The following is a 13647-nucleotide window of genomic DNA, read 5'->3' as shown; positions in this document are numbered from 1 at the left end:
GCTATTAGGTGTCCTAACTCCTTTCATTACTTCTGTAACAGGAAGAAAGTCAAGGGCAGTTGTTGGTGCTGGGTGCCACAAATCGTCCACATTCATTGGATCCTGCACTTCGTAGGCCGGGGCGGTTTGATAAGGAGATAGAAATAGGTGTGCCCAATGCTCAGGGACGACTGGATATCCTGCAAAAAGTCCTGAAGAAAGTCCCTCACAGGCTGAAGGAAGAGGACCTTGCGCAACTAGCAGATAGAACTCATGGATATGTGGGGGCAGACTTGGCAGCTTTGTGTAAAGAAGCAGGTGAGAGTTTATATAGTGTGCAAATCTACCAATTTTTTTAAAAAAAAAGATTTCTTGCAGTAGTATTTATGTGTTACATTGAGTGATATTATATACAAAAATCAACAATCTCCTTTAAATGTGCAGCTCATAGAGGTAATCAGGATGTGTTCAAGCAAATGTATTCATCAAAAACTGTGAAAAAGGGTTATCATGGAAAAATTCATGTTGCATTCCTCAGTGGAATGTAACATGGGGGATCCCCCCACTCCCCAAATAATAAAAATGTGGGGGGGGGGGAAAGTAAACAAATTATGATAAAATGTTTTGCACATATTATTATTAGTCATTTTGATGTTAGCTACAAGTAGAGCTTTTTTTTTTTCGTTATATCACAGTATACATTAGTACAAATATACAACTAGATAGCTAGCCATTTAATTAGTAAAAAACATTTGCATTTGGGATAAAGGAAAAAGCAGCACATGATCATATGCAATGATGAAAAAAGTATCCTGTCAATATGTTCTTATAAAGTCTCCTCGTGATACATGAGAGTGTATAAATATTGCTGGATAAATATTTGTAGACTCCTTCTTTTCCCCCTAGTTTGCTATTTCAATGTGTACATTGCGTTAATCGAATTGTCAGTAGATTCTCTAGAGGAGTCAGTGCTTCAATTGAATAATTGGAGCCAGATGAGAAGTGATACAACTCCCAAGGTGAAAAGAGCAAGGTACACCAAACAGCACTTCCCTGGTGGGTTCTGATATGTAGCGGAACATAGCAATCCAGTGAGGCCCTCACAGCCTTTGTTATCCCACTACGCTGGTATTTTTGACCAGAGCTGTACAGCTTTTTACGTGCAGCTGGCTCATTAACATCTAACCCACAGGACTTCTAGATGGATAACTGTGTATTAGACTGCGCATTCTGTGCTGACTACAACTGCCACCAAACATTGACAACCAGTAGATGTAAGAAGTTGATTGGATGTGTAATTAAGCAACAGATGGAATGCCAAAGGTCAATCATATCTGCTAACAGATAGTTATGCCTTATTTCTACATTGTATAGTATTGGCCAGTCATCTGATGGCCAAGGAGGAGTACTCAAAAAAAATTTGCATTGTGAAAGAGAATGTAATTCTAAGCAACAATATACAATCCAGTATACATTAAAGGTGACATATTGTGTAAAAATATAAGAATGTGCCAGTACACTATACTATTTTAGATATAGAAGGAATGTGCTTAAAAAAAGTTGTGTTTCTGGGCTGATTTATCCAAAAACCCTGCTAGTCCTGCCTTTCTCCTTCCTGCTGGCTTCTTTCTCAGGCCGTGCAGGGGAGCTGGTGGCACTCAGCACACTGTGCTGTAGAATAGAACCGATCAGCAGCTAGACCTAGACCTGACGGAGAACTAAAACCTCTCCTTGCTTGTGTAAGTACAGTTTGATTGGCTATAACCTTCCTACTGTGCTTTTGGTAGGGACACTCCCACCCATCATTTGGAACATGGCCAGGTACTGAAGCAGATCTATAGGGATGTCCAATAAAGTGGCCATTTTTAAAGATAATGATCATTTTCTCTTACAGGTGTCTGTGGGACACAGGGACCTTGGGTATAGTATCTACCAGCAGGAGGCAGGACACTAGAGAGGAAGAAGAGGAAGAAGCCCCTCCTCCCTGGTACTATACCCCCGTAACTTCCTTACTGAGCCAGTTTTGTCTAGTGTCCTCAGGAGACAGGATCTACAGCTCCCTCTGAATTCTACGGCCAGAGCTACCTGGCACCAGGGGTTGTTCTATAGGGCCCTTTTCTGAGTTCCCTCTACAGACTTCCCCCAACGTGGGACCCAGGCACCGGGGCCACTAAGACTCCTATGGAGCGGGCCACACAGAGTTTTTTCCTGCCTATACCTTTTAGTGCAGAAGCTGTCCGGTGTTCCTCCTCAGTGCTCAGGTCAGTCTCTCCCTGCTCCCAGCCAGCCCTTCTTCCAGCCCGCCTTGTCTGCTCCGGTTGCTCCGCTTCCCTCACCTGAGTGCCCCTCTCGTTTTCTCCCCTTGCGTTCCACTGCGCCCTATGCGTTCCAGTGACGTCACGTCGCGGCGCCATCTTGCGCGCACCTTTTACTTGCGCGCCTGACAGTTTCGCGCCATTCCTCACCGCTCTCCATCCTGAACGGTCGGTCCTCAGCGATTCTCCTCAGGGGCCTTTTTCCTTCCCCTGGACGCTGGGACGGTAACTCTAGCAGGCAGGGGCACTATTGGGGGACATTAGGAACGAGCAGGGCAGGGCTGGAATCGTGGTTTAAGGTTTTTTCTCTCTCAGATTTACCCTTGCTGGTTTACTGGGCTGTTGTACTGTACACCTTGGCTGGGCACTGTGAGACTGATTCTCAGCTGGGAATATTTACACATAAGCTTTTATATATATTTCAAAACACTTTTGTTTTATTAAAAAAAAAAAAAAAAAAAAAAAGAAATGTGAAGAGGTGATAATCTTTCCTTCATTGTACTGCCTATTGCACTAAAGCCTTCCTGTCTTTTTTGCTTAATACCTGCTGACTGTTTGTTAAGAACTGCACTGTTTTTATTTCTGTCATGGCAGAGGGCATTCCAGAAGGCCCCTTTTCCAGGGGGGCTTCTAGTTCATCAAAAGTAAAATACCTAGCATGCGCCAGATGCTGCAAACGTCTCCCATCTGGCAGAAAGGAACCTCTTTGTTCCTCATGCTCCAAGCTTCCGGCTGAGACCCCTTCCCAGGCTCCGGTTTTGCCTCCTCCCCCCTCCACAGAGTTAGCAGGTGGGGACCCTACTCCAGATCCGGTTTTGGATGCTCAGGCGCAGGCCTCCTCTTCCAACCAGGACCCTCCTGCCTGGGCGGCTCAGCTTTCCTCAGGCATCCCCAAGTTAGCAGCCTGTCTTGATAAACTACTAGACAGACTGGATAGGGAGGATCCACAGCCCACCAGATCTCTCAAGCGACAAGCATTACTCCGCCTGGAAGACTACAGCGACTCTGAGTCCCTGCACGCCTCAGCCACTTGGGAAGATCAGTCCTTAAGTGAAGGAGAAATCTCTTCTGACGGACCGGACGATCCGGAGAATTCAGCAAAATCCTCGTCTGAGGCTATTGATTCCCTTATTTCCTCCGTTATATCTTGTCTTGACCTCAAGACTCCAGAATCCACCCTAGAGGCCTCTTCCTCTCTTTTTAAGCGCCAGAAGAAGACCTCTCCTGTTTTTCCTTCCCATGACCAACTGGATTCTCTCATCCAGTCAGAGTGGGATCACCCGGAAAGGCGTTTTCAGACTTCTCGGCGTTTTCAACGCTCTTATCCATTTCCACAGGAAGCTCTGGAGAAGTGGTCTATTCCTCCGTCGGTGGACGCTCCGGTATCCCGTCTATCCAAGAACACGGCCCTTCCTGTTCCGGACTCCTCCTCCTTTAAGGATCCGATGGACAAAAAGATGGAGGGTTTTCTCAGAGCCATGTTCTCTTCCGCAGGGGAGAGCCTCCGTCCGGCCCTGGCCTCCGCCTGGGTTTCCCGGGCTGTTCAGACCTGGTCCGATTCCCTCCTTGAAGGCATCTCCTCGGGCGCCTCCAGACAGGAACTTTCTCTACTAGCATCCAAGATTCGTGATGCTAACGAATTCCTCTGCGAAGCCTCCTTGGACTCTGTTCAGGTCATTAGCCGCACCTCTGCTCTTGCGGTAGCGGCGCGCCGCTCGCTTTGGCTCAAACTTTGGTCTGCCGACATGTCCTCCAAGAAATCGCTTACCACTCTTCCCTTTAAGGGTAAACTTCTTTTCGGGCCAGAGCTCGACAAAATCATCAGCCAGGCCACGGGAGGAAAGAGCACCTTCCTCCCACAGCCCAAAAGCCGTCCTTCCTTTCGTAGGGGCCGCTTCTTTCGCTCCAGGGGCTCCAAGTTCACTTCCTCCCGGGATTCCACAGGCTCAGGAGAGAGGTTCCAGAATCCCTCAGGGAAACCGAAGTTCCCGCCGCGTTCCAGGTACTCCTGGCAGGGCAGGCGTCCCCAAACCAAGCCTGCCGACAAGCCCTCCGCATGACTACACCCAGGCGGGAAGTCTTACTCCCGTAGGAGGCAGACTTCGTTTTTTCCACGAGGCCTGGCTCCATCTTACCTCCGATCCATGGGTACACAGGGTAGTCTCTTCAGGCTATCGCCTCGAGTTTCTCTCCAACCCGCCCAGCAGGTTTTTCATGTCCCGTCTGTCCCAGGATCCTCTCAGACAGTCCGCTTTCCTCTCCATTGTCCAGGACCTGTTGGACGAGAGAGTGATTATGCCTGTCCCTCCGGGAGAGAGGTTCCGGGGGTTTTACTCCAACCTCTTCCTCGTGCCAAAGCGAGACGGTTCCTTTCGGCCTATTCTAGACCTCAAGCAACTCAACACCCACCTTGGCCAAGGGACGTTCCCTTCAGGAACCACACTGGCGCCTCCTGACCACGGACGCCAGTCTCACGGGCTGGGGAGCAGTTCTGGACCGCCTTTCGGCTCAGGGGACCTGGTCAAAGACAGAAGCTCTTCTCCCCATCAATATCCTGGAGATCAGGGCAGTCCGCCTGGCACTGCTACACTGGCAGCACCTCCTAAAGGGCCAGGCCATCAAGGTGCAATCCGACAACGCAACCACCGTTGCCTATTTGAATCACCAGGGCGGAACCCGAAGTCGTCAGGCTCTCAGGGAGGTCAGCCTCATTCTGACCTGGGCGGAGACCCAGGAGTCCAGATTGACAGCTGTATACATTCCCGGGCTCGACAACTGGCAGGCCGACTACCTCAGCCGTCAACAACTCGACCCAGGAGAGTGGGCCCTAAGCCCAAGGATCTTTCAGGGCATCGTCGCACGATGGGGTCTCCCAACCGTGGACCTCATGGCCTCTCGTCTGAACCGACAGGTCCCCCAATTCATGGCCAGGTGCAGAGATCCCCTAGCCTTAGCAGCGGACGCTCTCACAGCCGACTGGGACTTCCCCCTGGCGTACATCTTCCCACCTCTGCCTCTGCTACCCAGAGTCATCAGGAAGACCAAGGCCGGGACCGGCCCAGTGATTCTAGTGGCCCCCTTCTGGCCCAAAAGAGCCTGGTTCTCCGACCTGGTCCATCTCAGCAGGGCAGATCCTTGGCGCCTTCCCCAGGATCCCGACCTTCTGACTCAGGGTCCAATCCGCCATCCAGATCCAACCTTCTTGAGTTTGACGGCCTGGCTATTGAGACCCTAGTACTCCAGCGCAAAGGGTTCTCTCCGGACGTCATTCGCACCATGATGGCTGCCCGGAGGCCGATTTCCTCCAAAACTTACCACCGGGTTTGGAAGACATTCAAGGCCTGGTGTGACGTTGGCGGTCACCCCTTTCAGGTCTTCTCCCTTCCTCGACTCTTGTCCTTTCTTCAGTCGGGACTTTCCAAGGGTCTTTCCCTGGGATCCCTTAAGTCCCAGATTTCAGCCCTGTCGGTCCTCTTCCAACGTCGTTTGGCTACTATACCAGACATATCTACCTTCCTAAAGGGGGTCTTGAGGCTTCACCCTCCCTTCCGTGACCCCATTCCCCCTTGGGATCTTAACCTTGTCCTCAATGTCCTGCAGGGCCCGCCCTTCGAGCCCCTGGGCAGTATTCCCCTAACTTGGCTCACCTGGAAGACGGTTTTCCTGCTGGCCATCTCCTCGGCACGGAGAGTGTCCGAGATCTCAGCCCTGTCACATCTGCAGCCTTACCTCGTTTTCCACTCGGACCGAGCAGTTCTACGGACTGTGCCTTCCTTCGTACCTAAGGTTGGTACCTCCTTTCACATCAACCAGGACATCACCATTCCGTCCTTTTGCCCTCAGCCATCTTCCCCCAGGGAAGTGGCCTTACATGCGCTAGACCCGGTCCGGGCGCTAAAATTCTATCTAGACCGGACTAAGGACATTCGTCAGTCCTCAGCCCTCTTTATCTTGCACTCTGGCCCCCAGAAGGGCTCCCCGGCCTCCAAGGCCACATTGTCCCGTTGGATTAGAGAGGCCATTTGCAGAGCATACATTGCCAAGGGTAAATCGCCTCCTCTCCACATCAGAGCTCACTCTACTCGGGGAATCAGCACCTCTTGGGCCTTTAGGAACAGGGCCTCAGCTGAACAGGTCTGCAGGGCCGCTACATGGTCCTCCATCCATTCCTTTACCAAATTCTACAGATTTGAGGTCTTTGCGGCATCTGACGTCCACTTCGGGAGGAAGGTACTGCAAGCCGCAGTTGCCTGAATTCGCTTCTCCCACCCTTCATTAATGGGACAGCTTTGGTATGTCCCCAAGGTCCCTGTGTCCCACAGACACCTGTAAGAGAAAAGGAGATTTTGTGAATACTCACCGTTAAATCCTTTTCTCTTAGGACGTCTGTGGGACACAGGGCTTCCCCCCCGGAAGCGGTCTTTCTGGAAAGGTTTTCCTGCTTACGTTATTCTGTTTTTCCGTTATTCCGTTATTCCGTTATTCTGTTATTCTGTTAATCTGTTATATGGTTGACAAAACTGGCTCAGTAAGGAAGTTACGGGGGTATAGTACCAGGGAGGAGGGGCTTCTTCCTCTTCTTCCTCTCTAGTGTCCTGCCTCCTGCTGGTAGATACTATACCCAAGGTCCCTGTGTCCCACAGACGTCCTAAGAGAAAAGGATTTAACGGTGAGTATTCACAAAATCTCCTTTTTAGCACAGAGTGAAACCAGCACCATATATTATTAATTATTGTCTACCAGATTAAGGGAATTTTCACTTGTACTATATGTCTCCTTTAGTTTAAAAAAAAGTAAATCAAGTTATTTGTCTATTAAAGCTGGCCTATCACCAACAAAGCCTGCAAAATACAATAGTATTTTTTAAAGAATTGACCCCTACTATGCTGATACACACAGTTATATTTTGAGCAAGTGTTTGTCTCATTTTGATAATAGCTCAGTAGGTACATGGATGTGCTCCAGCATAGCTGCCCATGTCCAAAAGGCGTAACTTGGGAGTTGGGATTCATGAAAAAATACTGCTGTCCCCCCCCCCATAATTGGGACTCTGTTAGCCCACAGCTCTGGTGGGGCTAGAGTTTTGCCAGAGTAAGGCTCCAATTCCTGCTGTGCTTTGCATGTTCTGTGATTAATAGACCTGTAAAGGAGGAAAAATCAAAGCAATGTGCTCGGCATGGTATGAATTGGTGTCATAGATGGAGGAGAGCTGGCTCTTGCTACATGGAATTTTAAACAGTGATCTAAAGCAAATGCATTAACAAACACAGCATCGACAAAGCATGCATTTTCGGGCTGATCTTTGTTCCGTATAGCTGCACTCAGGCTTATGTTGTGCCTGTCAGTGCAGCTAAATAAAGGAGCAGATCTGTTTCTCTTTGCCTGCCTACAAAATTCAGGTGCATAGAAGCTGACCATAAGAATAATGCATTTCAATAAAAGTCTATGAAAGTTTTTTGTTCCCTAAGCAGGCACCTCCACTTATATATGTACGCTGTCCAAACAACTGTAGTCACATATAAACACAGATAAGCAAGTGGCCTAAGGGCTGTGACAGACGGGGAGATTAGTCGCCCGCGACAAGGGAGATTTGTCGCAGGCGACTAATCTCCCCGTGTGCCACAGCACTAATTAGGTTCCTGGATTGGCAACCATTGCAGTGCTTGTATACACCTTGATCGCTAGTGCCCTCTTGTTGGGAATTCAGAAGATCTAAAACTGGTCATAGATGTAAGGGCCGAGACAGACAAGGAGATTAGTCGATTAGTCACACAGCAACTAATCTCCCTGTCTGCCATGGCCCTAAAGATCCGCTTGTCTGGTGAGGCTGCCCATATCCCAGATATGCCTACCTTGAGCCCCAAAGGCCAAACAATCTGATCACATCGGCAGTATACAGGCCGTTGGGATCAGGACCACATCAATAAGCCAGTCCGTGTCTTGTCCCAACAGGATTTTTAAACTGGTCCAATCAGACGACTGTTCTGTCAGAGGGTCCTCTGCACAGAGATAGGGGAAATTCGTTGAATCAGCAGCTTATATCTGCCTGTGTATGGCATTACACTGTCTTAACAGATTTTTTTTTTACATTCAGTTAACTTGACACATTACTAATGTATACTGTATATTCTGGTGACAATTCTTGCAACAATCAGTTGGCATCAGTTTGTTTGACAGGCTAAACCTGTATTAAACCATTATGTTCTGTGGGCCAAAAACTTCCAGTTGACTGGAAAAGGTATGATTGAATAGTTGCAGCCAGTGGAAAATCCAGATCACAAATATTCCTTTTTAGCAGTCCTCTAACTCTTTTAAATTTTGATTCACACAATTTACTATATATTTGTAAAGGAAATCTAAACATCTGTGCCAAGTTAAAGAGAGTAAAACCCCATGTGGCAATGGTGCGCTGATACTATCTGTTTCTGGCAGACATGGCTAGCTCATGAGACTTAAATATTAATCATAACACACTGCTGTGAAAATAGTGTCACACAACACAAGCTAATTAACAGATCTAAATGATTTTTTTAAAAATAAATAACTTGTGATTTAGGGCCATAAACACCGTGACTGATTTTCCGAAAAGAACTGCACATCTGTTTATACAAATTGTGTATTGATTTACAAAGCTGCCCTCCTCTCCTTCCATTTCTTACCAGGATATTTATCTCCTAAGCCGTGCATGAATATTTAATGCCATGAGAAAGATAAGCCCTGCTTCTTTCAAAACCTTTAGGAAATGTGAATAATTGAGCAGGGAATAAGCTGTCGTGATCTCTGGCTAGCAATCCAGCTTTCCTAATATAGGGATTTATTGCAGTTGTGGCCTTCTAAGGCAGCTTGCGCAGCTGCATCAGGGTGAATGTAAATAGAGCTTGATTTCTTCAAGAAGGGGATTCATTTGATTTGTTTAGAGTGGAAGGAAGTATTTGGTTTGTAATGCTTAAAATTAATCTTCAATATCCGCACGATCTGCACACCATTTTGGCGTGCTGTTATGAAACACTGGGCCTCTGATGTGATAGCATCATGGGGGCCAAAAAGGTTTGAACGCATTGTTTAAAGAGTAAGACTAGACAGTGTGATTCTAATTGAATCCAGACAAGGCTGCTTTATTTGGAAGTTCATTATCATGTAGAGGAAGATGGGGAGGGGGTTGTGCTACAGGAAGAAATGTCTAACTGTGTTCCTATTCTATCTTTTGTTACTCTAAGTTATGTGTTTAACCTTTAGGACAGGAATATTGAACCTTTGGCCTTTTAGCTGCAAGGTAACAATGTCAGGCTGAAGAAGCTGGGAGCTTTAGTCGAACAGCTGCTCCTGGACATTCCAGGTCTGAAAAAAAAGCAGTTATAATAAGCAAGATAAGTATTCTTTTTCTTGCCCAATTTAACTTTTTATTACAGCTGCAAAAAATAAGTGAATACATCTGTGTTTGCACTTTCCCCAGCAAGCTTTTTAGGGTTAAAAAGACTAAGAGCAACTGCCTTAGTGTTATATATATAGTTCCTTTCAAAGGATTTTGGGGCGCAGCTTTACTTGCACTTTCACTTCCTGCTCTCGCATCCTCGTATGGGACAGCAATCACACAACATAAAAGTGATATAGTAGGAACAGAGTTTCCCCTTGTCTCATTGTGCCTTTTTTTTGCATTTTGCACACTTCCCCGAGGTCGTAAATGACCTCTATGACTATGCAATAAAGGTTACAAATAACTTTAGAAAACTCTTATTAATGTATATTGCAAAGTTGCTTACAATTGCCTTCCTTCATTATGGATTTTTTTTTGTGTGGCGATACCTTTAAGTAATAAAAAATAAACATGTTTGTGTTTACCAAGTTATTTAAAATTCAGAATAGAACTAGAATAGAATCAAGAAAGCTTAATAATATGGAAGTGCAAGGGCTATTGCACTCAGGGGCGCCATGAGTCATAAAGGTGTGATTTGTGGAATGCAAAGTGGGGAGGTTGGACTTGCAGGGAGACCGTGTGTTTTAATTGGATTATGGGTTGGGTTTTGGTATAAAGGGTGTTCCTTCGGCGAATCAGGGACATGGGGGTGTGTGTGTTTTTTTTAATGTCCCTGTAGAGCAGTTTGCGAATCATAGGGGCCTAATGGCAGGAAAGGAGCAGCTAACTCAGTAGTATGGGGCCCTGCAATTCCAGATGGCAACCTTGCTTGTAGCAGAATGGAACTGCACTGTTAGCACCAATGTTTTGTTAAGGAGTACTTTGTATCTGATGTTAATAAAGCATACATAAATCCATGCTCAATGTCAAACAATTCCTTTGAATTGTTGTTAACAGTTACATAGGAACTCTATGTTCTGAAATAAACTTAACCATCAAATACTTTATCTCATAATAGGGGACTTATAAAATAATAACTGGCATATAAATAATAATAAATTTTAGTTTTAAAACTTTTTCCTTGTGCCACCATTTTGTAATGTTATGTATGTGTCAGTCACTGAGTACCTGTAGGGATGCCACCTGTCTGTTTTTGACCCAGACAGCCTAGTTTTTGGGAGAGCTGTCCGAGAGCTGCCTGGTTTCCCCAATTTGGAAAACGGGGAGGGACTCTCTGAGATTGAAGTGGCCACACCATAGCCCCTCTTCGTCAGTCCCACCCATGTGACATCACTGTCCCACCCAGTGACATCCCGCCCCCCTACCCGAAGATAGTTGCTAAAGGTTTCTACCCAAAGTACCTGACAGGAAAATAAATGCAGGTTCTTGTATCGGGAAAAAGTCCGTTCATTGAGTGAGGTAACCTAACAAGTATGGTTACATGGTTACATTATGTTATTTACTATGTAACTCACTCAGCCCCCTCCCTTAGGAATTGACTCTGGCTCTTGGCTAAGTAAGTTCTGCCTGTGTAAGCCTGAATTCTTCATTGTGTGAACTTAATACTGTACATATGCTGTATATACATGTAAATGTCACAAAAAAGGTGTGAGAAGGAACATGGCCGTGGGTGTTTTAGGGAAATGTGATGGTGCTGGCAAACAGCGGGGATGCAATTCATATGCATATGCCATACAAACGATGTGGTTTGGGTGGGGGAGATGTGCCTAACTTATATACATGTTAGGAAAATTTAGGGTTTACATGTCCTTTAAGTACTTAAAATTACAACGTTTCATTTTGTGATCTAATGATAAATTGTATTTCTGGAAGCTATTTTCTAAAAATATAGATTTTATATTATACATTTATTTACATAGATAAAATATAGATTTTATATATATACTGATATGTATATTATAGGGAATAGTATAAATAAACTGCAATTTATCAATGCTGTCAACATATACGAATCCTTATTGTGCCCTTCGTGTAAGTTATTTTATGGCAAAGGTTAATTTAGAGGTGAAACCCATACAATAGTAGTAAATGCAGCCTGCCATTGCTCACTAAATGAAGTGTGCTCTTGCGTGCTTGTGAACAGCAGGCCTGGTCATAAACAAATGCAAGCAAATGGCCTTCGTGGCCCAAAGCTGCACCAGATGTTTTTAGGCTGTTTTATGAACTATAATTTGAAGTGTTTTCTACAGCCCTGAAATGATTTCATTGAAGCTTTGACATGTCACTCGAGGGGAGAATGCTGTTTTTTGGCTGGAATGTGTTTGACCTTAAGCTTGAGTTTCTTCTCTTTCTTCTTTGTGATGTCTCTCACCTGGCCTTCAGCCTTTGTTGGACACAGTCATTGGTCAAGATTTAATTTACCCCAAGGCAGGCACATCACTGTTCCAGGCCTCATGTCTCAGATGCAGCTAGGCAGACAAGAGACAAGCAGTGCTAACATAATTTCATGCTGAACATAATTTGAATCAGTAAACCGGAGACCGTAAAATTCTCTTGAAAATGTTAGCATCTCTTGGTTTCCCTTACTCTGCTGATATTTTCATGTTTGTGTTCTAATGTGACATATTTACTCTTATTATACAGAGAAGGGCATCTAAGTTGGATTTCTTTCCTGAAATGGACGTTCTTAGCTTGTACCTGCAGGACCACTTACTGCATACTTTAAGGGTACAGAAGTGCATTTATTGTGTATTACAGCTGTTGGGAAAGCAGTCACAGCAGCAATAACACAGACAGTCCTAGCTTATAGTTAAAATGTGTTCATACTTTGTTTTTATGACACCATTAGGACACGCCCACCCTTTTGAAACACAGACAGAGAGCTGCTAGGATTTATAGAGGATCTATATAGGATCAATAAAGATGACCATTTTTAGAAATAGGATTAATGTTTAGCCTAAAGTGAAACCAGCACCATAAATTATTTAGAATTGCCTACAAAATTTGGGTTTTTCCCATTTATCCAATATGTCTCCTTTAATTGGTGGACCTTGAGGATGGTTCATTTTTACATACTCCTTACATTTGGACTGGCAGAAGCATTGTAGTAGGAGAGGAGATGGTTCCTTCCGTTTTTACTTATGATTTTCAACCCTCTTTGCACTGGGTGTGAAAGAGCAAAAGAGATTTTTTTTATATTTAATTTTGAAGTGTGACATGGGGCTAGACAATTCCTTCCTTTCCCAGGTGCCCCAGTCATGTGACTTGTGCTCTGATAAACTTCACTGAAGTTTACTGCTGTACTACAAGTTGGAGTGATATCACCTCTGCCCTGTCCACCTTCAGCTGCCAATCAGCAGAACAGTAAGAAGGTAGTAAGTTAACAGCGCCCTAACACTTGCATTGCTAAAAATGCTCCCATGCCCCACCTAGTGGTAGATATGAGAATAGCACTTACTAATAAAAAGCCAAGTGACACTGAGTAGGAAAAACAAAGGCTAATCTGAAATCAGTTCCACTGTGTAGTGCTTCTGAAAGCTTAGAATCAGCTAAATAATAATATTTTTTACAGCTAAAAAATATACATTTAATGGTTCAAGAATAACATTTTAATTCATTATATATTATGAATTTTACCATAAAAATCATGACAGAATGCCTTTAATTTTCGAATGTCATCATCATTGACATTTAGCTTGGCAAAAGGAAAAATTATGATGATTGTACCCTTCTTGGTGTCCAAGCATTAGTCAAATATGTTCTGTCATAATTAGATAAATTTGATTCACACAGGGCAATGCATATTCGCATTACCCTTCCAAGAATATTCCCTGTTTAAAAATTTTCAAGCAATAATAACTTGACCTGTATTTGGCGCACACCAGGATTTAATTGAAGAAATTTCTGCTCCTTAATAATCAGAGTCTTGCACATCTAGCCACAAAGCTTTTCATAAGCCAGAAATGTGTCCTGGCTTCCATAGACCTTAGCCTGTTGTCAAGGGCTACATTCACATTTAGTAAATGCATAATTACATGT

At 44.9% G+C, this 13647-nt stretch overlaps 1 protein-coding gene across 2 annotated transcripts in view; it reads left to right on the top strand.

Annotated features, from left to right (window-relative positions):
- Positions 1-13647, top strand: part of spata5 (spermatogenesis associated 5) — a 231069-nt gene that overhangs the window by 22027 nt on the left and 195395 nt on the right. For both annotated transcript variants that reach the window (XM_004911116.4, XM_012955572.3), the window contains exon 9: positions 42-297. In XM_004911116.4, the coding sequence (XP_004911173.2) occupies positions 42-297 (256 nt within the window). The remainder of the gene's footprint in view (positions 1-41; positions 298-13647) is intronic.

Source organism: Xenopus tropicalis, chromosome 1 (genome assembly GCF_000004195.4).
Source record: "Xenopus tropicalis strain Nigerian chromosome 1, UCB_Xtro_10.0, whole genome shotgun sequence".
Taxonomy (NCBI): domain Eukaryota; kingdom Metazoa; phylum Chordata; class Amphibia; order Anura; family Pipidae; genus Xenopus; species Xenopus tropicalis.
Note: the sequence above shows the minus strand (reverse complement) of the source record. Positions and strands in the feature narration are given on the sequence as shown.